At 44.2% G+C, this 24905-nt stretch overlaps 1 protein-coding gene across 1 annotated transcript in view; it reads right to left on the bottom strand.

Annotated features, from left to right (window-relative positions):
• The window catches only part of LOC144682512 (B- and T-lymphocyte attenuator), a 43633-nt gene extending 22707 nt beyond the window's left edge, over positions 1 to 20926 (bottom strand). The window contains exon 1 of the mRNA XM_078544901.1: positions 20646 to 20926. Within this exon, the coding sequence (XP_078401027.1) occupies positions 20646 to 20736 (91 nt within the window). The 5' untranslated portion in view covers positions 20737 to 20926. The remainder of the gene's footprint in view (positions 1 to 20645) is intronic.
• Positions 20927 to 24905: the final 3979 nt, after the last annotated feature.

Genomic DNA, 24905 nt, shown 5'->3' with positions numbered 1-24905 from the left:
CTCCATTCAGTTTGGCAGGACAGTAATATTCCGCCGGGCAGGAGGGGCTGTAAAATCCTGGCCCATGTAATTACATTCGACCAGAACCCTTGTCGTTCTCAATATCTTGCTTAGCATAGACAGCACAGGGACCAATCCCTAGAGGACTACATCGAGACCCTCAACATATATGGTGGCAGCAGACTGCAAGAGAGCACGACATTAACCAATTGCATAATTCTTGACTGTCAATCAAAATAGTCTCTTCTCTCCAACTCAATATGTCTTTACCTAAGCATAGAAAAACACTCAAAGGGAAAAGACATAATTGTTTTTATTGCCTAATGATATTTTTCCCCTGGATTTGTTCTCAGCTGTATCCTAGAGATTAGTCTTTAGCTTCTGGAGACTCCAGCCCGCGAGAGTTGGCAACCCAAAGATACAACATATACACATCCATCCAAAAATTACTCAGGCTTCTCTACCAAGGAGCAAACCCACAGATGACAAGATTCATTGAATTTGGTTCAACAGTCTGCCCTGCTGAGATTTTAGCTCATGATTTCTACATTCCTAATCTAAGCCTTTTTTTTTAAATAGACTGTTTACTTCGCTCCATGTTACAAAATGGTATCTGAAATTACGAATGTTAATGGAGGACTTGATGCCCAATGACTGGAAAATTAATCGGGCCAGCCATATAAATACTGTGGCTACAAGAGCAGTTCAGAGGTTAGGAATTCTGCAGAGAGTAACTCACCTCCAGACTCCCCAAAGCCTGTCCACTTGTAGATACAAGGCACAAGTCAGGAGTGTGATGGAATACTCCCCACTTGCCTGGATGAGTGCAGCTCCCACAACACTCAATAAGCTTGACACCATCCAGGACAAAGCAGCCCACTTGATCAACACCCTATCTACCCTCTTATACATTCACTCCCTCCACCACCGACGCACAGTAGCAGCAGTGTGTACCATCTACAAGATGCACTGCCGCAATTCACCAAGGCTCCTTTGACAGCACCTTCCAAACCCACGACCTCTACCATCTAGAAGGCCAAGGACAGCAGATGCATGGGAGCACCATCACCTGCAAGTTCCCCTCTAAACTACACACCATCCTGACTTGGAAATATATCGCCATTCCTTCACTGTCACTGGGTCAAAATGCCACCCTGATACTGTGGGAATACTTCACCGCACAGATTGAAGCAATTTGAGAGTGGGTGATTTCAATGGCAAAAGGGATGGACAATAAATACTGGTCTTGCTCGAGAGCTCCACATCCCATGAATGAATAAAAAACAATTGTACGCTGTATGACGTCTGTGTATCTGAGTGAGAAATATATACATGGTTAAACATTTAGTGACTACGGTACAAAAGATTAAACTAAGGGGTACATTTTACCAAGAGACCACATCCAACAATGGGTGCAATAGCAGGTGCACAGTCCATGGTTTCCCATCATTCATTGTAAGAATTAATTCTATAGTGTGTTCTCCACCCATAAGCATATATTGATTTCAAAATACTCATCCTTGTTTTCAAATCCCTCCATGATCTTGTCCCTCCCTATCTCCATAATCTCCTCCAGCCCACAACCCGCCAAGATCTCTACGATCCTCCAGTTGTGATCTCTTGTAATTCCCCAATTTTAATCACTCCACCATTGGCGATGTGCTTCAGTTGCCTGGATCCTAAATTCTGGAATTCCCTCTTTAAACCCCTCCACATCCCTCCTCCTTTCAGAGGCTCCTAAAAATCTACCTCTTTGACCACGTTTTTGGTCACCTGTCTCCTTGTGTGGCTCAATGTCAAACTTTGTTTGATAATCACTTCTGTGAGGCATCTTGTGCCGTTTTGATTCGTTAAAGGTGCTATATAAATGCAAATCATTGTTGTTGACTTCCCAAATTGGATTATTTCTGTCCCATTAACAGATATCGCACTTGGGCCAATAATATAATGTGGATTGAGTGAAGCAGAAATTCAATACAAGATTGTGGTGAGGTTAGAGTGAGACGACTGAGCATTGACTCACAGTTCAGAAGCAGAAAAGATATTGGGACAATGATACGTTTATTCCAATATAGGTGTCAGCAATGGCTCACTCTCCGACTCTCAGTCACACTTGCCTCTGTGTGTTATAATAGCCCATCACCAGAGTTTTGAGTCCATAATCTGTTGGAGGGCCAGCACTGACGAAGTACTGCACAGTTGGAGGGTCAGTACTGAGGGAGTGCTGCACTGTCAGAGGATCAGTACTGAGGAGTACTGCACTGTTAGAGGTGCTGTCTTTCAGATGAGGTGTTAAACTGAGGCCTCATCTGCCCCCTCAGGTGGATGTAAAAGATCCCATGACAACTATTTTGAAGGAGAGCAGTGGAATTTTCCCTGACGTGCTGGCCAATATTTATCCCTTAACTGACGTCTCTTTTAACGAACAGGTTATCTGGTTATTATCGCGGATTGTGGGAGCTTGCTGTGCGCAAATTGACTTGCTTTTCCTACATTGCAACAGTGACTGCGGTTCAAAAGTATTTCATTGGTTGTAAAGTGCTTGAGGACACCCTGAGGTTGTGCAAGGCAGTATATAAAGGCAAGTATTTCATCTGTTCTTAATGGCTCCCTCTTGCCATTGTTGTATAACACCAGTCCAAGCCTTATAGGATCAGTCTCCTCATCCAGTAGCTGCTCCACATGCCACAGTAAAGAAAGAGAGACGGGCTGGGGAAGAGCATGAAAGATGGTCTCTCTAAGTCTCTGCTCCTTCACAGTCAATCCCTGAACATGCTTCATGTGTAACTGCGATGAGTGACATTGTGAAGCTAAAACAATGCCATCCTGAGTAAATTAAGGATATCAAGGAACTCGGACCCCTCTGGTGGAAGGAGTCCAGAACGAGGGAACCTAATCATAATATTCAAGCCAGGCGGTTCAGGGGTGATGTCAGGAAGCACTGCTTCACACAAAGGGGAGTGGAATCTGGAACTCTCTCCCCCCAAAAACCTGTCGAGGGCGGGGATCAATTGAAAATGTTGGAACCGAGATTGATAGATTTTTGTTGGGTTAAGGGGATTAAGGGTTACGGAACCAAGGTGGGTGAATGCAGTTAGGATACAGATCAGCCATGTTCTAATGGAATGGTGGAACAGGCTTGAGGGGCTGAATGGCCTCCTCCTGTTTCTAATGTTGCAATTGGGTATTGGGTGGTGCAAATTCTAATATTCGACTACTTTCACTGAAATAATTTTGCTGAATTATTTTCTTTTAATTTAAACTAAACCAACAGTGAAAAGAGATACCTCTGTGGCTGGGAATATAAACAAGGAACTCCATAGTTACCCAGAGAGTAGATACCAAGATTGGGTAAGTGTAATTGAAATTAGTCAGATGACCAGATTTTTCTTGCTTGGACCAGAGAGAGACAGCCAATGATGGATGATAAGACTTGCATTTCTATAGCACCTTTTCTGATCTCAGGACATCCCAAAGTGCTTTGCAACCAATGAAGACATTTTGAATTCTAGTCACTGTTGTAATGCAGGATATGTGGCTGAATTTGAACACAGAAAAAGGCCCTGCAAACAGCAGTTAGGAAGTGAAGCTGTGCAAGGTGCTGTAGAAATAAAAAGCTTTCTTTCCTTGTTTTCTTTCCAGGCAATCTTACATTTCAACAGCCTGTTAAAACTACCTCCTGATCACTGACTGAGAGGTCAGGTCTCCTATTACTGTAGGATCAGAGCAACCAGCCCTTCACCTGGTCCAACTGTGACCACATACACCTCACAGTTCCTCTGCTTGCTGGGAATAATATGCTGTAATATTGGCTCATTGACCTCTCTTTCTTTAATAGGGTTATGGGCTGCACACACACACTGTCCTTTTATAGATGGGACAGTCTGACTTGAGGGCATTCTTAGAGGAGTTTGTAATGAGATTAACTCTCTGCAAAGTGTTTCACAAGGCAATACTGGCAGGTTTGTAGCAACATTCTACAATGCCTCTGCCTTATAGCCAGACTTCCTCTCCAATTGCAGAGAGCAGCTTTCATATCATTTATAATTGGTGCTGAAATTACTGTAGGATCAGAGCAACCAGCCCTTCACCTAGTCAACTGTGACCACATACACCTCACAGTTCCTCTGCCAGTGAGGAACAAAGAAAACGCATCACACAAACCCAGAATCGAAATGTACAAAGTTCTCTATTTTGTGAAACGCTGTATGTTTTTGGATTAGGTGTTGCCAACTATGGTCACATGTATTCCTGGAATTTTTATCACATGACCTCCTCCTTCAGCTGCACCCCCCCACCCCCCCCCCCCCCCCACACACACACAATGCTCTGACCATTGGTCACCCAGCAGTTCCATTCTTGTGGTATCCATGCCAACAGGAAGCTGACTATAGAAAATCTCCAAACACCCAAACCAAACTTTCTCCCCTTCAATATTGTTATAATAAACAAAAGTGTTCATAATGGAAAAAGGAAAGTTTTTTTCAAATGCCTCCACCTATGATTTTCCCCCTGGGTTTTGCTCCCAGCAGTGTCATGGAGATTAATCTTCAACTCATGGAGACTCCTGGCCAACTCTAGAGGGATGGCAAATCTACTTTGAATGGTTTCAGCTTTTGCCACCACGGTACCAGTGCTGAGGGGGTCCTGCACTGTTGGAGGTGCTGTCTTTCGAATAAGATGTTAAACTAGGGCCCTGCCTACCCTCTCAGGTGAATGTAAAGGATGCCATAGCAGAAGGAGAGTAGAGGAGTTCTCCCCAGTGTCCTGGCCAATATTTATCCCTTATCAACATTACTTAAGCAAATTAGCTGGTCATTTATTTGATTGCTGTTTGTGGGATCTTGCTATGTACAAATTGGCTACTGCATTTCCTATATCACACAGTGACTACATTTCAAAAAGCACTCACTGGCTGTAAAGTGCTTTTGGAACTCCCCGAGGTCCAGAAAGCCCTATAGAAATACAAGCTCAGTTTGTTTTTTTGCCAGCAGAGCAAGTTTGGAGTCTCCTGGGAGGTAATTAGCTCTGATGAAATGTCATTGACCTGAAAGGTTAACTCTCTCTCTCTCTCTCTCTCCCCACAGCTGCTGCCTGCCCTGCTGTTTATTTCCTGGACTGTATGTTTTTATTTCTGTAAACTGGACTCTGTTTAATGTTGAGGCCTGCCCAGCTTCCAACTCATTAGCTGAGACTGGGGTGTCAATACTCTATTCAATGAAAACACTTTTCTTTCCTAAAACAAGCACTTAAATTCTAAAGTAAGTATCAACGCCTCACGCATTGTATAAATAGAATACCACAGGGTCCAAGTGGGAGACCGCATTTTAACAGATAATATAGTTGACCAGATACTTTAGATTCATGACTCATGGCAAGTCCCCCACATGTTACATGGTGTTATGTGGTCAGATATCTTGAAGGTATCTGTTTATAATCATCCATCAAACAGACCTCTATTATATTAGATTGTTTACAGAGGCCAACCCAGACTTAAGCAGCCGCATCTGTGACATCACAGAAAGAAGCACTACTTCATTGTCTTATTAATTACAGTCGCTTATTGTTCCTGGAAGGCACTGTCTGAAAAGGCCAGCAGGGGCAGGTTTTACAACAAACTTCAAACATACTTGAAAAGGAGATATTTGCAGGGCCAATGGAAAGAGAGCAGGAGTGGGATAGCTCTTTCCAAGAGCCAGCCTGGGGCGTGATGGGTGGAATGGCCTCCTGCTGTGCTGTATGATTCCATGATTCTACCCCAGGAGATCACCTTATGCTAATTTGTCTGGAAAGTTGTGAATCAAGCTGCGGTACCTTGCATACATGAGGCAAGCTTGATGGAACATCTAGTCTACTGTCCGTCATTACATAGCATCCTAAAAGGATACAGCACAGAAGGTGCTGTTCACCGTGTCACTGCTACCTCTCTGAAAGAGCTATCTTAGTCCCACTTCTCTGCTGTTCCTCCATTGCCCTGCAAAATGTTCCCCTTTAACTGTTATCCAATTCTCTTTTAAAAGTTATTTATTATTATACCTGCTTCGACTGCCCTTTCAGGCAGTGCATTCCAGATCACAACAACTGGCTTTATAAAAATAATTCTCCTCATCTCACCTCTGGTTTTTTTTTGCCAATTAGTCTAAATCTGTGTCTCTCTGCTTACCAACCCTTTTGCCTGTGGAAACAATTTCTCCCCATTTATTTATCGAAACTCTTTGTGATTTTGAACGCCTCTATTAAACCTCCTCTTAAGCTCCTCTGCTCTAAGGAGAACAATCCCAGCTTCCACAGTCTCTCCACATCAACTGGGTTTCTGTGCGCTTGTTAATGAATGGGCTCTAAGCCAACACCCCCCACGTACACAGCGGCATTCAGCAGGAAACCTGGACAAATAAAAAAGGTTACCTTTCTAAATGAGAGATATCGGTCCTTCCTGCTAACAATCTGGTGCTACATTGTGCTTGTAGCTGAAGTCAAAAGGTTCAATGATGTGGTAAAATACTCAATCTATTGTTCAGACTTTGTGGGGAAGTCATGATTTTCACTGGGTTTAACTACAGGGTGTGTACAATAATCAGCAGCTTTAAAATAAAACTGAGTCCCACTGTGAGAGCCAGTTAATTCACAAACTGTGTCAATATTTACTAATGGGACAAAAACAGAGGCTGACAGGGTGAACCTGCCACCTGGTGGTCCCCCTGTCAATCTTTCTTACATAACATAACACTTCAAATCGCAAATACTCTGTTTGTGATTCATTGTCAACTGTGAGGATACTCTGTGGAGCTTTATTTCACCCTGAGCTCTGGCAGGAGATTATTATATGAAGGCAGCGCTGCACTGTCGGAGGGTCAGTACTGAGGGAGCGCCGCACTGTCGGAGGGTCAGTACTGAGGGAGTGCTGCACTGTCAGAGGGTCAGTACTGAGGGAGTGCTGCACTGTCAGAGGGTCAGTACTGAGGGAGTGCTGCACTGTCAGAGGGTCAGTACTGAGGGAGTGCTGCACTGTCGGAGGGTCGGTACTGAGGGAGTGCTGCACTGTCAGAGGGTCAGTACTGAGGGAGTGCTGCACTGTCAGAGGGTCAGTACTGAGGAAGTGCTGCACTGTCGGAGGGTCGGTACTGAGGGAGTGCTGCACTGTCAGAGGGTCGGTACTGAGGGAGTGCTGCACTGTCAGAGGGTCAGTACTGAGGGAGCGCTGCACTGTCAGAGGGTCAGTACTGAGGGAGTGCTGCACTGTCGGAGGGTCAGTACTGAGGGAGTGCTGCACTGTCGGAGGGTCAGTACTGAGGGAGTGCTGCACTGTCGGAGGGTCAGTACTGAGGGAGCGCTGCACTGTCAGAGGGTCAGTCCTGAGGGAGTGCTGCACTGTCAGAGGGTCAGTACTGAGGGAGTGCTGCACTGTCAGAGGGTCAGTACTGAGGGAGCGCTGCACTGTCAGAGGGTCAGTACTGAGGGAGTGCTGCACTGTCAGAGGGTCAGTACTGAGGGAGTGCTGCACTGTCAGAGGGTCAGTACTGAGGGAGCGCCGCACTGTCGGAGGGTCAGTACTGAAGGAGCGCCACACTGTCGGAGGGTCAGGACTGAGGGAGCGCCGCACTGTCGGAGGGTCAGTACTGAGGGAATGCTGCACTGTCAGAGGGGCGGTACTGAGGGAGTGCTGCACTGTTGGAGGTTCAGTACTGAGGGAGCACTGCACTGTCGGAGGGTCAGTACTGAGGGAGCACTGCACTGTCGGAGGGTCAATACTGAAGGAGTGCTGCACTGTCAGAGGGGCAGTTCTGATTACTGCTCAAATGATTACCTGGATGTGAGGTGCATGCCAGGGCATGTGATTTGTACAGTAATGATGCTCCCGGCATATGTGTGGGGCAGGTTTGAGGGCCTGCCTTAACCTTTCCTGCCCATCAGCTTTTGTCTGTACTGAAAAACAGCAAAAAATTGTGTGCAAAAATTGTCACAAATGTGATTATGATGGAAATATTGAACAAGGAGCGGAGCAGAAAGTTGAAGAACAGTTGAAAGCAGAAAGAAAGATTGACATCTCTATAGCACCTTTCATGACCTCAGGATGTCTCCATGCACTTTAAAGCCAATGAAGTACTTTATGAAGTGTTGCTGAAAAAAGAGACATTTTTTGTCAAAGTTTTTCATCTTGCACTCATCAGGTCATTACACAAGAAAATACAATCACCAGGAGTATTAACATATTTATAATGTATGAGAAGGGAGTGCTGATTGGCTGTCAAGTGGACTCTGATTGGGAGAGGTGTTGCCTTGGAGAATGCACCAATTGATGGTGACTGACAGGTTGTTTGAAATTTAAACCAGGCAGCTTGAAACTGGTCAAGACATTGCCCTGGGGAATGAACCAGCAAATGTCTGCCACTTACTTTCTTTAGCTGAAATAGGCGCAATGTGTGTACATGTTCTTTCTGTCTGCAAAGAACAGGGCCCCGTGTGCTAATATATGTAGCTTCCAGTGCTCGCAAAGGCACCACACTGCGAGCCCCAACTGGTAATCTTAATTTGGTTATCAGCATAATTTTTAGCACACTGAGGATTATCAAATATCCACATTGGGATTCTTGCAGTTCCATGTGCTGTGGGATTGTCCTAATAGGGCCCGAGCCATTTGCCCACCCTGCAAGCTTGATGCTGAAATCGGGCACATCAAAGACATCCTGCAGGATAATGGCTACCCTGATCAGATCATTTCATGTTGTATATCACGCAAACTCATGAACGGGCATAAGGCCATCACTTTCGGCCCTGAAAAGTACCCAGCCTACCTCAGCTTACCCTGGAAGGGCAAGGTATCTCAGAAATTTGAGCAACAGGTGAAGCTAGCTGTTTCACGCTGCTACTGTGCAGCAGCAACACGAGTGGTATTCACCACTAACAGGATACTGCTGTCATCAAGCCAAAAAGATGTGCTGCCTGTCACACAAATGAGTGATGTGATATATGAATTTCAGGGCCAGTGTGATGCTAGGTATGTGGGCCGTACATCCCAAAGACTGGAGGATCATATCAAACAGCAGGTCCCTTCCACCATTCACAACAGGCAAGATGCAGGCCATACCCAACCAGCCTGTGCTTGTAAAACTCAAAACACAGTGTGCAACATTAGATGTGGTTTTGTGATTGGACAACATTCGCTAAATAACCCTCAGTGCGCTAAGAATTACGCTGACAACCAATTTAAGATTGTCAGTTGGGCTCACAGTGTGCTGCATTTGCACGTACTGGAAACTGCATATATTAATACACAGGGCCCTGTTCTTTGCAGACAGAAAGAACCTGTACACACATTGCGCCTGGTTCATTCATCAGTGCAATGTCTTGATCAGTCAGGGTCGAGCTGCCTGGTTTAAATTTCAAACAATGCTTGGCAGTTAACTGTCAGTCAGCCATCAATTTGTGCATTCTCCTTGGCAATGCCTCTACCAATCAGAGTCCACTTGCTAACCAATCAGCATCTCTTCTCATACAGTATATGTTATTTCCCCTGACATTGGTGTTTTCTTGCAAATTGTCCTGATGAGTGCAAGACAAAAATCTTCAACAGAAACTGTCCCTTTTTTCAGCAATACTCAAGTTCTGTACTGCCAAACGACTACTTTTTGGAGTGTAGTCCACCGGCTAGGGAGAACGAGAAAGATCCCATGGCCACTATTTCGAAGAAGAGCAGAGGAGTTCTCCCCTGTGTACAAGTCAATATTTATCCCTCAAACAACACCACCAAAAAGCAGATTAACTGTTCATTTTCACATCACTGGTTGTGGGACCTTGCTGTGTGCAAATTGGCTGCCACATTTCCTACATCACAACAGTGACCACACTTCAGAAATGTATTTCATTGGCTGCAAAGGGCTTCGGGGCATCCTGAGGTTGTGAAAGGTGCTATATAAATGCAAGCCTTTCTTTGCAGGGAAATTACCAGGTGCAGCCTCTTGTGCCTGATGTTACCCAGAATTGTGGCAGTTATTAAATGTTCATCTTTGTGGTTATGGTGATGTTTATGGTCATGTGCCAGAAGGCCATGAGTTAAAATCCCACCATAGAATCAAACAATAGAAACATTACAGCACAGAAGGAGGTCATTCAGCTCATTGTGCCTGTGCTGTTCTTTGCAGGAGAAACTCAGCTAGCTCTGAAGCTCCGCCCTTTCCCAGAAACAGACTGAAAAGGAGAATCTCATCTGCTCAGCCCAATTAAATCCCCCCAAGGGCATGCTGTCAAACTGAATATGTAGAGTGTGGGCTGGTGTCAGTTGAAACGACCACGGAGGCAGTTAGCTTGATGTAAAAACCCCAGCCTGGTTCCTTCACACCCTTCAGGGAAGGGAGCCTTGTTGCCCTTAACCCGTCTAGCCTGCAATATGACTCTAAAGCCATGCTGTTGTGGCTGAACCTAAATGTCCTCTGAACTGATCTCACAAATCGCCCGAGTTGAACACTGAATTAGGAGGAGAGGCAAAATATAATTGCAGCCCCTCCAGCTTCAGCCAGACGCCAAAAGTAATGAAAAACGAAAACCATATACTTTAGCAACCAAAACTGATTTGAGCAACTTGGAAATCCCAACCAGACTTCAAGGTGAAACAAATCTTGTGCGTAATCTAGAAGAGGAACTAACCTCCCACTGCACTTTCACTAAAACCCACCGCATCACGATGTACTTTTACACTGAAAAATCCCAATGAATACATGGCTCGGGGGTTATTGATTATAACCAGCAATCTGTAGGTAATTATTATGAATCAAATAATTGAATTTATTTGTAGCAGATTGCTCACTTGTTTCATTTTCCTCAGAATGCCCCAAAGCTCTTTCGATTAACTTTGGGAAAGTGGTCGCTGTTATTATGCAGACAAATGTGACAACCTATTGGTACACAGCAAGATCCCAACAAAATGGTGAGTTAAGTGACCAGTTAATCTGTTTTTGTGCAAATGTGCTGCCTGGTGATAGGAACATAGGACTTAGGAACAGGAGGAGGCCATTTGGCCTTTCGAGCCTGCTCCACATTCAATAAGATCATGGCTGATCTGGCTGTGGTCTCAACTCCACTTTCCCTTGTACTCCATACCCCTTGACTCCCTTGTCGATCAAAAGTCTGTCTAACTCAGCCTTGAATGAATCCAATGACCCAGCCTCCACTGCTCTCTGTGGAAGAGAATTCTAAAGATTAACGACCACCTGAGAGAAAAAAAAAATCTCCTAATCTTCATCTTAAAAGGGAGGCCCCTAATTTTTAGACGGTGTCCCTTAGTTTTAGTCTACCCTACAAGAGGAAACATCCTCTGGATATCCACCCTGTCAAGCCCCCTCAGGGTCTTATATGTTTCAATAAAATCACTTCTTATTCTTCTAAACTCCAATGGGTATAGGTCTAACCTGTTCAACCTTCCTTCATAAGATAAGCCCTTCATTCCAGGAATGAGTTGAGTGAACCTTCTCAGAACTGCTTCTAATGCAAATAAATCATTTTTCGATTTAAGGAGATCAAAACTGTGCACAGTATTTCAGCTGTTGTCTCACCAACATCCTGTACAGCTGGAGTAAAATTTCCATACTTTTATATTCCATTCCCCTTGAAATTCAACAATATTCCATTTGCCTTCCTAATCACTTGCTATAACTGCATTCTAACTTCTTGTGATTCATGATTGAAGACACCCAAATCCCTCTGTTCCTCAGAATTCTGCAATCTCCCTCTATTAAATCGTATATTGCTTTTCTATTCTTCCTGCCAAAGTGGACAAGTTCACACTTTCCCACATTATACTCCATCTGCCAAATTTTTGCCCACTCACTTAACCTGTCTATATCTCTTTGCAGAATCTTTACCTCCTCTTGACAACTTACTTTCCTACCTAGTTTGGTGTCATCAGCAAATTTAGCGACCATACATTTGGTCCCTACATCCAAGCCATTGATATAACTTATAAATAGTTGAGGCCCCAGAACTGATCCCTGTGGCACTTCACTCGTCACATCTTGCCAGCCTGAAAAAGACCCATTTATCCCTACTCTCTGCTCCCTGTTAGCTAACCAATCCTCTATCGTACTAATATGTTACCCCCTAGACCATGTGCTCTTATCTTGTGTAGTAACCTTTGATGTGGCAGTTTATCAAATGCCTTTTGGAAATCCAAGCACACGTCTACAGGGTTCCCTTTATCCACCTTGAATGTTACTTTGTCAAAAAAACTCTAACAGATTAGCTAAACATGATTTCCCTTTCATAAAACCATGTTGACTCTGCCTGATCACACTGTGACTTTCTAAGCATCCTGCTATAACCTCCTTAATAATAGATTCTAGCACTTGCCCTATGACAAGCATTAGGGTAACTGGCCAATAGTTTCCTGGTTTCTGCCTCCTTCCTTTCTTGAGTAAAGGACATTAGCTATTTTTCAATCTGCTGGAACCTTTTCAGTATCTAGGGAATTTTGGAAGATTATAACCAACCCTTCTGCTATCTGTGCTGCCATTTCTTTTAAGACTCTAGGATGCAGGCCATCTGGTCCTGGGCACTTGTCAGCCTTTAGGTCTAATAGTTTTCCCAGCATCTTTCCCTGGTGATGGTGATTGTTTTAGGTTCAACCCTCCCCATCACTTCTTGATTTTCAAGTATCTGTGGGAAATTTTCTAAGCCTCCTACAGTGAAGACAGACACAAAATACCTGTTCAATGCCTCTGCTGTTTCCTTTTTTCCATAATCAATTCCACAGACTTACTCCCTAGAGCAACAACACTAGCTTCAGTTACTTTTTTCCGATGCAAATACTTGTAGAAACTCTTACTATCTGTTTTTATATTACTCACGAGCTTTCTCTTAGACCCTTCTTTCCACCTCTTTATTTTTTCAGTTATTCTTTGCTGCTTCTTAAAATCTGCCCAATCCTCTGACCTCCCTTTGACCTACCGCTCATATTTGCTGCTTTGTACAGTGTTTCTTTCAATTTAATACTATCCTTAACTTCCTTATTTAGCCTCGGATGATGCATTCTTCTCAAAGAGTCTTTTTACTTCACTGAGTTCTTAAATATCTCCTTAAAAATTTGCTGCTGCATCTCTACCTTTTAACATAGCTTCCCAGTTCACCTTGGCCAACTCTGTTTTCATATCCTCATGGTTACCGTTGGAGGGTCAGTACTGAGGGAGTGCCGCACTGTCAGAGGGTCAGTACTGAGGGAGTGCCGCACTGTCAGAGGGTCAGTACTGAGGGAGTGCCGCACTGTCAGAGGGTCAGTACTGAGGAAGTGCCACACTGTCAGAGGGTCAGTACTGAGGGAGTGCTGCACTGTCAGAGGGTCAGTACTGAGGGAGTGCTGCACTGTCGGAGGATCAGTACTGAGGGAGTGCCGCACTGTCGGAGGATCAGTACTGAGGGAGTGCCGCACTGTCAGAGGGTCATTACTGAGGGAGTGCCACACTGTCGTAGGGTCAGTACTGAGGGAGCGCTGCACAGTCGGAAGGTCAGTACTGAGGGAGTGCTGCACTGTTGGAGGGTCAGTACTGAGGGAGTGCTGCACTGTTGGAGGGTCAGTGCTGAGGGAGTGCAGCACTGTTGGAGGTTAAGTACTGAGGGAGGACTGCACTATCAGAGGGTCAGTACTGATGGGGTGCTGCACTGTCGGAGGGTCAGTGCTGAGGGAGTGCTGCATTGTCGGAGGGTCAGTACTGAGGGCATAATGCACTGTTGGAGAGTCAGTGCTCAGGGAGTGCTGTACTGTCGGAAGGTCAGTACTGAGAGAGTGCTGCATTATCGGAGGGTCATTACTGAGGGAGTGCCGCACTGTTGGAGTGTCAGTACTGAGGGAGTGCTGCACTGTTGGAGGGTCAGTAGTGAGGGAGTGCTCAGTTTCGGAGGGTTTGTACTGAGGGAGTGCTGCACAGTCAAAATGTCAGTACTGAGGGAGTGCAGCACCGTTGGAGGGAGAGTACTGAGGAAGTGCTGCATTGTCAGAGGGTCAGTACTGAGGGAGCACTGCACTGTCAAAGGGTCAGTACTGAGGGCGCACTGCACTGTCAGAGGATCAGTACTGAGGGAGCACTGCACTGTCAGAAGATCAGTAGTGGGGGAGTGCTGCACTGTCAGAGGATCAGTATTGGGGGAACGCTGCACTGTCAGAGGATCTGTATTGGGGGAGCGCTGCACTGTCGGAGGGTCAGTACTGAGGGAGCGCTGCACTGTCGGAGGGTCAGTACTGAGGGAGTGCTGCACTGTCGGAGGGTCAGTACTGAGGGAGTGCTGCACTGTCAGAGGGTCAGTACTGAGGGAGTGCCGCACTGTCAGAGAGTCAGTACTGAGAGAGTGCTGCACTGTCAGAGGGTCAGTACTGAGGGAGCGCTGCACTATCGGAGGGTCAGTACTGAGGGAGCGCTGCACTGTCGGAGGGTCAGTACTGAGGGAGTGCTGCACTGTCGGAGGGTCAGTACTGAGGGAGCGCTGCACTGTCGGAGGGTCAGTACTGAGGGAGCGCTGCACTGTCAGAGGGTCAGTACTGAGGGAGCGCTGCACTGTCGGAGGGTCAGTACTGAGGGAGCGCTGCACTGTCGGAGGGTCAGTACTGAGGGAGTGCTGCACTGTCAGAGGGTCAGTACTGAGGGAGTGCTGCACTGTCAGAGGGTCAGTACTGAGGGAGTGCTGCACTCTTAGAGAAGTGTCATCTTCAGGTGAGACATAAAACTGAATCCCTACCTGCCCAGGGCACTATTCCAAGAAGTTCCGGGAAGATTTCCTCAGTGTCCTGACCAGTTTTTATCCCACAAACAACATCATTGAAACAGATTATCTGGGTCATTATCGCATTGCTGTTTGTGGGAGCTTGCTTTGCATCACCTGGCTATTATGTTTCCTCATTACAACAGTGACTGCACTTCAAATGTTCTTCATTGAATTGTAAAGCTCCCTGAGGTGTCCTGAGGATGTGAAAGGGCACTCCAGAAATCCAAAGGTTTATTTTTCTGAGAAACAGAGGACACCATTTGGGGAAGTAAAAGGTTTATTACCAGACACTAAGGTTGTTTATCCAATCATTATTCATCATTGCACAATCACTGGTTCTGCTTCCCAGTTTCAAATCACAAATTGAAGTTAGTTCCCTTTACCTTATATTTACTGATCGGCACTCTTACAACAACAACTTGCATTTATATAGCACCTTTAATGTGGCAAAATATCCCAAGGTGCTTCAAAGAAATGTTTACCAAAACAAAACTTGACACTGAGCCGCGCAAGGAGATATTTGGAGAAGTTACTGAAAGCTGGGTCGAAGAGGGAGGTTTGTTCAGAGCAGCTGGAAGGGAGAGAGAGGGAGGTAGAGAGGTGGAGAGGTTCAGAGAGGGTATTCCCGAGCTCAGGGTCTTGGCAGCTGAGGACACGACTGTCAGTGGTGCTGTGGTTGAAAATCGGGGAGGTGCATGAAGTCAGAATTGGAGACCTCTCGGGGTTGTGGGGCCGGAGGAGGGTTTAGAGATAGGGAGAAGGGTGAAGCCAAGGAGGGACTTAAAAACAAAAACAGCACAATTGATCCTGGGATCCCCTAACTAACACCAATGTGGCTGCACTATCAGCATCACAAGGACAGGAACGGTTCAAGAAGCAGCCTCGTTAGGGCAGCTAGGGATGGGCAAAAAATGCCACTTTTACCAGCAATGCCTACAATCTGAGAACAAATGTTTACAGTAAAATATATCCTCTCCATTTCTAATTTACACATCTTATTCAGAGACTTAGTCAAGGCACAAGTCAGGAGTGCAGCTCCTACAACACTCAAGAAGCTGGACACCATCCAGGACAAAGCAGCCCTGCTTGATTGGCACCCCATCCACAAACATTCACTCCCTCCACCAACGATGCACAGTAGCAGCAGCGTGTACCATCTACAAGATGCACCATAGCAATTTGACAAGGCTCCTTAGGCAGCACCTTCCAAATCCTTAAGACCTTAAGCCACTCATTTGGATGCAGGAGAGTCCACACCACTCATGTGAAGGAGAGCGGGGGAATTATCTCTGATGTCATGGTCAATATTTATCCTTCAACCAACCTCACCAAAAGCAGATATCCCGGTGATTATCACATCACTGTTTGTGGGATCCTGTTGTGTGCAAATTGGCTGCTGTGTTTATTAAAATGTATTCCTTCATGGGATGTGGGCATCGCTGACAAGGACAGCATTTGTGGCATATCATGAATTGCCCCTGAACTGAGTGGCTTGCTCGGCCATTTCAGAGGGCAGTTAAGGGTCAACCACATTGCTGTAGGCCTGGAGTCACATGTAGGCCAGACCAGGTAAGGATGGCAAATTTCCTTTCCTAAAGAGCATTAGTGAAGCAGATTTTTTTTAATGAAAATAGTTAATGGTCACTGTTACAGAAACTAGTTTTCAACTCCAGAGTTATTCATTAAATTTACCAACTGCTGTAGCAGTATTGTTGTAAAAACCCATCTGGTTCATTAATGTCCTTTAGGGAAGGAAATCTGCCATCCTTGCCTGATCCGGCTTACATATGACTCCAGACTCTTAAATGGCCTCACAGACCACTCAGTTCAAGGGCAAGTCCAGATAGGCTGAACTGCTGAACCTGTGTCAGCAGGGAATTAACCTGGGTCTCTGATCCAGTGACATAGGCACTACGCCACCATCTCCCCATATTACAATGGTGTTTCCTATATTACAATGGTGACTACACATCAAGAATTATATTGCTTCATTAAATTAATGAACATTATTACTATGTTCACCGTTTAGAATAGAGGTGCTGCTGATTTTCCAGCTTTATAATAAGTGGTTATACAAAGTAACACACATAATTTTAACAGGAAATCTCATCTAGCAACTTCCTCTTTTAATTATCAGAAGTGACATTTTTTTGTCCAGAATCTTCTCATGCAGGTATCTAACCTGTGACAAGCAGATGATGAAACTATTCAGAGACCCGACCTACCTAGACTGAAATCAGCCGAATCTTTTTATTTATTTCTTCATGGGATGTGAGTGTTGTTGGCAAGGCTAACATATGTTGCCTATCTGGACTTGCCCTTGAACTGAGTGGCCTGTGAGGCCATTTAAGAGTCTGGAGTCATATGTAAGCCGGATCAGGCAAGGATGGCAGATTTCCTTCCCTAAAGGACATTAATGAACCGGATGGGTTTTTACAACAATCAATGATAGTTTTATGGTCAGCTTTATATTCCAGATTTATTAATTGAATTCAAATTCAACCAGTGACTGTGGTGGTGGGATTTGAACCCAGTGACTCCAGACCATTTACCTGGGCCTCTATGATTATGAGTCCAGTGACATCACCATTACCACCACCCAACCACCGCCCCCCTCCAAAAACAGGTAAATCCTTATTGAACTGCCCAAAATAATCACATGATCATAGAATCTTACAGCACAGAAGGAGGCCATTCAGCCCATTATCCCCGTGCCAGAACTTTGAAAAAGCCAACTGATTTAGTCCCACACTCCAGTTTCCTCAGCATCTCCCTGAAGATTAGTCCTCTTCAAGTACTTGTCCTATTGCCTTTTGAAAGTTCCTACGGAATCCGATTCCATCATCCTTTCAGGTAGATTTTCCAGATCTTAATAATGCTCTGTGTGAAAAAAATTCTCCTCATTTCCCCCTAGTTTGTTTGCTAATTATTTTAAATCTATGATTCTGGTTACCAACATTCCTGCCAGGGACAACAGTGTCTCTTAATCCACTCTATCAAAACTTCCCAAGATTTTGAACATCTCAATCAAATTGCCTCTCATCTTTCTCTAAGAAGGACAGACCCCGCCATGCCAATCAATCCAGGTAACTGGACACCCTCAGCCCTGGTACCATTCTAGTAAACCTCCTCTAGTGTGCGGCCTAGAGTTGAGCACAATACTCCAACTGGGGCCTAACCAGCGATCAAAAAAGATTCCGTGTAACTCCTTTGTTTTGGTAATCAATGACCTTATTTTCAAAGCTGCATGTCCTATTTGCTTTCTTAACCATCTTATCAACTTTGCCCTGTCATCTTCAAAGATAAAGCTATTATAGGGACACCTTTGTAAACCAGTTGGGTCAAATATAAATCTATCCAAAGTTTGTGTAATGTCAAAAAAACGAGGCCAGTATTAAAGGTAAGATGAGAAACCCTAAAATTGTTTCCTGAATTGAGTGCAAAATTCCTCTTGATTCTAGTTGAACACTGCACCTTGAACTCTCTGGATTTGCTTTACATCTAATGGATAAATCAGCATTTTAATTGTACAGCGTTTAAATTAAGACCAGACATTCACAAGCTGAAGTAACTAGAAGGGCAAAGGTTTGGAAATTAATTCCTTATCAGCATATAACAGTCAGAATGATCCTGTAGATAACACTTCTCAGAAATAATTACTTTGCTTCAGTAATATTTTAGGAAGGATTGATATCTTAGACACAGAAGCACTAACTCATCAACATTCACACCAGATTCAATAGATAATATTCATAGTAGTGAGGTATTGTTTATTAGGAAATGTTAGATATCTGATCAAAATAAAGAAATCACAGAAGACGTAAATGTAGGGGATATGATTAGTTTGAAGATTGCATAAAAATTGGCCATGCGGTTGGTGAGTAGAAAGATGTCAATGGACTGGTCAGGTGGGCAGAAAAACTACAAAGGGACAAGTGAAATTCAACCCAAGAGTGTGAAGTGATACATTTGGGCAAGGATAACTAGGCAAGAACTGTACAAAATATTAATTAGATCACGGCTAATGTACTGTGTACTGTTCCTTTCATGGACTGCAGCAGGTCAAGAGGGCAGCTCATCACTACCTTCTCAAGGGCAATTAGGGTTGGGCAATAAATGCTGGCCTAGCCAGCGATGCCCACATCCCGTAAAAGAATTTTTAAAAATCACATTACTGGAAGGATGTGAGAGAAGGTACAGAGGAGGTTGGACAGGAGAATTTTAGCTATGAGGAGAGGTTGAAAAGATTGAGGCTGTTTTCTTATGAACAGGGGAGGCAGAGTTGATAAGAAGGAGCTTGTTCCCTTAGCAGAGAGGTCAGTAACCAGGGGGCATAGATTTAAAGTAATTGGTAGAAGGATTAGAGGGGAGTTGAGAATTTCTTTATCACCCAGAGGGTGGTGGGAGTCCGAAACTCACTGCCTGAAAGGATAGGAGAGGCAGAAATCCTCATCGCATTTCAAAAGCACTTGGATATGCACGTGAGGCGCCGTCACCTACAGGGCTACAGATCACAAACTGGAAAGTGGGATTAGGCTGGATGGCTCTTTTCTCACTGGCACAAACAGGATGGGCTGAATGGCCTCCTGTGCTGTAAATTCTCTATGTCTCTTTTATGTTTCTTTGTTTCAAGAGGCCATTCAGCCCCCCCATGTTAGCTCTTTAACTGGAGCTGTTGATTTTGACTCCATTATCCTGCAACTACCCTTTATCATTTTATATTCTTCAGGTTAAATACTGATCCAATCCTTCTTTAAATCATGCCTCTGCACTAATGACCCTCATCATGAAACTATTTCTTCCACATCTCCCCCAGTGAGAATCCCCAGCCTGCTTTAAAGAGCTTAGTTTCTCTTGATAACCAATCAGAGGTCATTGACTCCAGTGTAGGATTTCACTTTCAATCAAGGCCTTGGAGAGGGTACAGATGCTATACCAGAATGTTCCCAGGAATGAGGGACTTCAGTTAATGTGGAGAGACTGGGGGAGCTGGGATTGTTCTCCTTAGAGCACAGAAGGGTAAGGGGAGATTTAATAGAGGCGTTCAAAATCATGCAGGGCATTGATAGAGTAAATAAGGAGAAACGGTTTCCAGTGGCAGGAGGGTCAGTAACTGGAGGAAACAGATTGAACTTTATTGGTAAAAAGCTGACAGGGTGAGATGAGGAGAATTTTTTTATGCTGCCAGTTGTTGTAATCTGGAACGCACTACCTGAAAGGGCAGTGGAAGCAGATTCAAGATGAGTTTTTGAAAGGAAGTTGGATAATACTTGAAAAGGAAAAATTTGTAAGGGTTAGGAGGAAGGGCAGGGAGTGAGATTAATTGGATTAGCCCTTTCAAAGTGCCAGCAAAAGCATTGATGGGCCAGATTGCTTTCTTCCATTCTAAAGAGTGCCTCAGTGTAAACCTACAGTTTCTGAAGACCTGCTTTCTGTTCAGTTGATAAAGAGTTTTTCAAAACTCTTCACCCTGATTAGAATTAACTCCCTGTTGAATCCCTTGCCCTCTATGTATGAAACAGTTTTTAAAAATTATAATAAAAATAAAACACATTGGCCATAATCTATCAAAGAATGAATACAGTGCTAAAGAAGTGTTGTTGATACATTTAAACTTTGTGGAGGCTTTATTTTAATGCAATCTCCAGTTTAGTATTAACATTATATCTGCCTGCACGTACAAAAATAGAGATAATTGAACTATCTAGGATCTGTGGCAGCCCAACCTCAAACCTCTCTCTCAAAGAATATTTACATATTAAAACTTGACACATTCCTGTGTTAACTGTGATTACGGAGCGGTTTGTGATTGATGAAGTTTGTTTTGATAGAAGAAAGTTCTCTACTAATCGACTTGACAAATTGTATTTCCATCCCATATAGCAGCTGGATATCTCACTTACCTTCAAAGCGGATGGGAAAGTAAAGGAAGGCAGCCAGGAAGAAATACTTGCGAATTCTTATATACCACATCGTTCTCCGGCGAGTAGTCATTTACCCATTAAGACAAGCGACTCAGGACAAGTTGGAGAATCAAGCTCCGCTGCAAGCGATTATCACAAAGTGTTCAATGAATATAAACAAAATTCTGTGAAACCAGTTAACTCTGCTGACATTGTGTCTGTCACACTGCAAGCAACATGTGAGAGAACTGCTCAGCGACTCATTCCCCTGCACCAGAAGTGACGTGACTCTGTGGTTAGTTATGTGAACAGATGTGCTTTAGATATTTTTGATAAAATTACAATTATAGTCAGAGTGTCTCTTCTGATTAAGATCTGTTTATTCATGAGCTCACATTTACTTATTCAAACTCACCATCTATTTCTTTCAGCCCATCTCTTACTTCCTTCTTTTTCCAAAAATATACTTTATTCATAAAATTTATAAAAGTACGTTTCATGGTTGTTCAAAATTGACATTACATAAGGTGCAAAATAAACCAGTTTCTTCCAATGCTGTATGTGACTTATTACATTTACAAATGTATTTTATATTTACAATGTACCAGGCCAGGCATACAGCCCAAGGAATTTTACCCAGTTCCCAGCCCCTCAGCGTACTATGGCTGAATGGTCCTAGATAGTCCTAGATAGAGGGACAGGATTAACCTCCACTTGGAGAGGCAGGGATTGATCAGGGATAGTCATGGCTTTATCGGGGGAGATCATGTCTAGCCAATTTGATTGAATTTTTTGAGTGTAGATGAGGGTAGTGTAGTTGATGTAGTCTACATGGACCTCAATAAGGCTTTTGACAAGGTCCCAATAGGGAGAATGGTCAAGAAGGTTAGAGCTCGAGATCCAGGGCAATTTGGCAAATTGGATTCAAAATTGGCTTAGTGGCAGGAGGCAGAGGGTGATGGCTGAAGGTTATTTTTGCAATTGGAAGCCTGTGACGAGTGGTGTACAACAGGGATCGGTGCTGGGACCCTTGCTGTTTGTAGTGTACATTAATGATTAGACGTGAATATAGGAGGTATGATCAATAAGTTTGCAGATGACACAAAAATTGGTGGTGTGGTAAATAGTGAGGAGGAAAGCCTTAGACGACATGACGATATAGATGGGCTGGTAAGATGGGCAGAGCAGTGGCAAATGGAATTTAATCCTGAGAAGTGTGAGGTGATGCATTTTGGGAGGACTAACACGGCAAGGGAATACACAATGAATGGTAGGGCCCTAGGAAGTACAGAGGATCAGAGGGACTTTGGTGTACATGCTCATAGATCCCTGAAGGCAGCAGCACCAGTAGATAAGGTGGTTAAGAAGGCATATGAGATACTTGCCTTTATTAGCCGAGGCATACAATATATGAGCAGGAAGGTTATGTTGGAGCTGTATAAAACTCTGGTTAGGCCACAGCTGGAGTACTGTATGCAGTTCTGGTCGCCACACTATAGGAAGGATGTGATTACACTGGAGAGGGTGCAGAGGAGATTCACCAGGATGTTGCCTGGGCTGGAGCGTTTCAGCTATGAAGAGAGACTGGATAGGCTGGGGTTGTTTTCCTTAGAACAGAGAAGGCTGAGGGGGTACCTGATAGAGTTATACAAAATTATGCGGGGCATAGATAGGATAGATAGGAAGAAACTTTTCCCCTTAGCAGAGGTGTCAATAGCTAGGGGGCATAGGTTTAAGGTAAGGGGCAGGAGATTTAGAGGGGATTTGGAGAAAAAAATTTTCACCCAGAGGGTGGTTGGAATCTGGAACTCATGGCCTGAGGGGGTGGTAGAGACAGGAACCCTCACAACAGTTAACAAGTATTTAGATGAGCACTTGAAACGCCATAGCATATAGGGCTACGGGCCAAGTGGTGGAAAATGGGATTAGAATAGATAGGTGCTTGATGGCCGGCAGGGACACGATGGGCCGAAGGGCCTGTTTCTGTGCTGTTTAACTCTATGACTCTATAATGACTTTTCCCCACTGCACCTCTGCAGCAATTTCCCCAAGCTTTAGCACAAGCTGTTTCAGCACATAGCCCTGGACCTTGGAATGTGCCAGTCTGCAACAATTAGCCATGGACAACTCTTTGCACTGGAAGAGCAGCAAGTTTCAGGCAAACCAAACAGTATCTTTCACCGCGTTGATGATCCTCCAGCTACAGTTGATGTTTGTCTTGGTGTGTGTCCCTGGGAACAGCCCGTAGAGCACAGTGTCCTGTCTCACAGAACTGCTCAGGATGAACCTCGACAAAAACCACTGCACCTCTCTTCAGACTTTCGTTGCAAAGGCACACGCCACAAGGAGGTGGACAACAGTCTCTTCCCCACCACGGCCCCCTCGAGGGCAACGTGTGGAGGGGGTGAGACTCTGGGTGTGTAGGAAGGATCTGCCGGAGAGGGTCCTTCTCACCATCTCTTGCTGGCTTTCTAGCCAGTAATCTATGTATTCCCAGGGTTGATGGTGCTTTATTCTTTAAACATGTAGTTGTTTACACCATGTGGTGCCCTCTCTGAGTGTTAGTCACTCTCCTTTCCTCAATCCCTCCTTCCCTCCTTCCTTTCCTCCCTCCTTTCCATCTTTCCTCATTCCCCATATCACTCCTTTCCTCCCCTCCTTTCCCTTTTTCCTCATTCCCCATATCACTCTTTTCCTCCTCTGAATGGCTGTTGAACGTTACTGTTAGCAGTGTGACGTTGACTGCTAACAACAAGAGTAACTTGAATTTCTCTCCACCACAGTAAAACATCCTGAGGTGCTTCACAGGAGCTAACTATTTTGGGTCATTCAAAATTGATACCAAGCCAAAGAAGGAGACATTTGGACAGGTAACATAGGAACAGGAGGAGGCCATTCAGCCTCTTGTACCTGTTTCATCATTCAATGAGATCATTGCTGTTACATAGCTTAACTCCCTCACCACTTACGTCTATATTCCTTTATCCCTTGTCTAACACATACCTTTCAAGCTCAGATTTTAAATTATTAAGTGAGCTGCCGCCATTGCGCAAAGGAATGTTTCCGTACTGTTCTGACCATAGCCGGTGTTAATTGCTGCGCAAACCAAATCCCAAAGGGAAACTTGGCTAATGGGCCACAACCTTTTTTTGTATTCTGAAAACGAGAGGAAGACGTACCGATCTCAGCAGCAAGAGGTACATTAACACTTTTGGGATTTTGAAAATTAAAAGTAGAAGTTTTATTAGCAAGAAAACTTAAGCACACAAGGTTACAGTTACACATTTAAGATTTATATTACAAAACATTCCCCAAAAAGACTCTCTACTTGGTCAAACCCACAAGTAACTACTTTCCAGCAACACTCCCTCATATATGCCTACTATGGAATCCAGTAATATTACACAATTCAAACTGCTGTAGCTTCAATAAAGGTGCGTCACATGACCTTTACCCTCTTCCACTCTGTGGTGGAATTCACTTCAGAATAAAACTGCTTGATGCAGCCCAAAGCTTTTCTGGCTTGATTGGATGGGTGATTCAAACTGCATCCTCTCCAAGCCCAGCGCTCCAGCTATCTCGACATCTCAAACAGCTCCAGCTATCTCCAGCCATCTCTAGCTCTCTCTCCAGCTCAACAGCTATCCACAGTAGCTTTAATATACCTTTTCCCCCTTTCATCTACGTCCCATTATTCTCGCACACCTCTGAAACTCAAACCCTTCCAAATAAAAGATCTTTCATGTTTCCATCTTGTCTTTGCTTTTGGGTCAATAAAATATCATATCCCCACTGCTTGTTTCCCTATGAAGTCCTGCAAGATGCAAACATTTTCATTTTTACCTCTGACTCCCCTTTGATATTCAAACAATCTATCAGTTTATATAAAAATGCAAATGTTAGATCTAACCTATTTACTTGTACCTCAACTTAACACCTCTATCCTTTTCATGGGCAGAAGTTTATGTTCAGCCTGCAGGCACGCACCCTACACGCCGGAACATAATATGACGCGTGATGACATCGGACATGAGTGGGACGAGGTTTCCTAAAGCTATTACAAATTGAATTAAAAACTTTCTTATGACAGTAAAAACATGTCCCATCCGATGTGACACGGTCACATGAGGGGACATGTTTCATTAAATTTTTAATGTCTTTAATAATTTTTTTACAAAGCGCTTCAATCTCCCTGAGGCATGGAGCTGCCTCAGGGAGATTAAAGCACTCTTTCGTGCGCGTGCACAGGTAGCGCTGGAC

The sequence above is a fragment of the Cetorhinus maximus genome, chromosome 7 (genome assembly GCF_964194155.1).
Source record: "Cetorhinus maximus chromosome 7, sCetMax3.hap1.1, whole genome shotgun sequence".
Taxonomy (NCBI): domain Eukaryota; kingdom Metazoa; phylum Chordata; class Chondrichthyes; order Lamniformes; family Cetorhinidae; genus Cetorhinus; species Cetorhinus maximus.
This window is presented reverse-complemented; position numbering and strand designations above follow the sequence as displayed.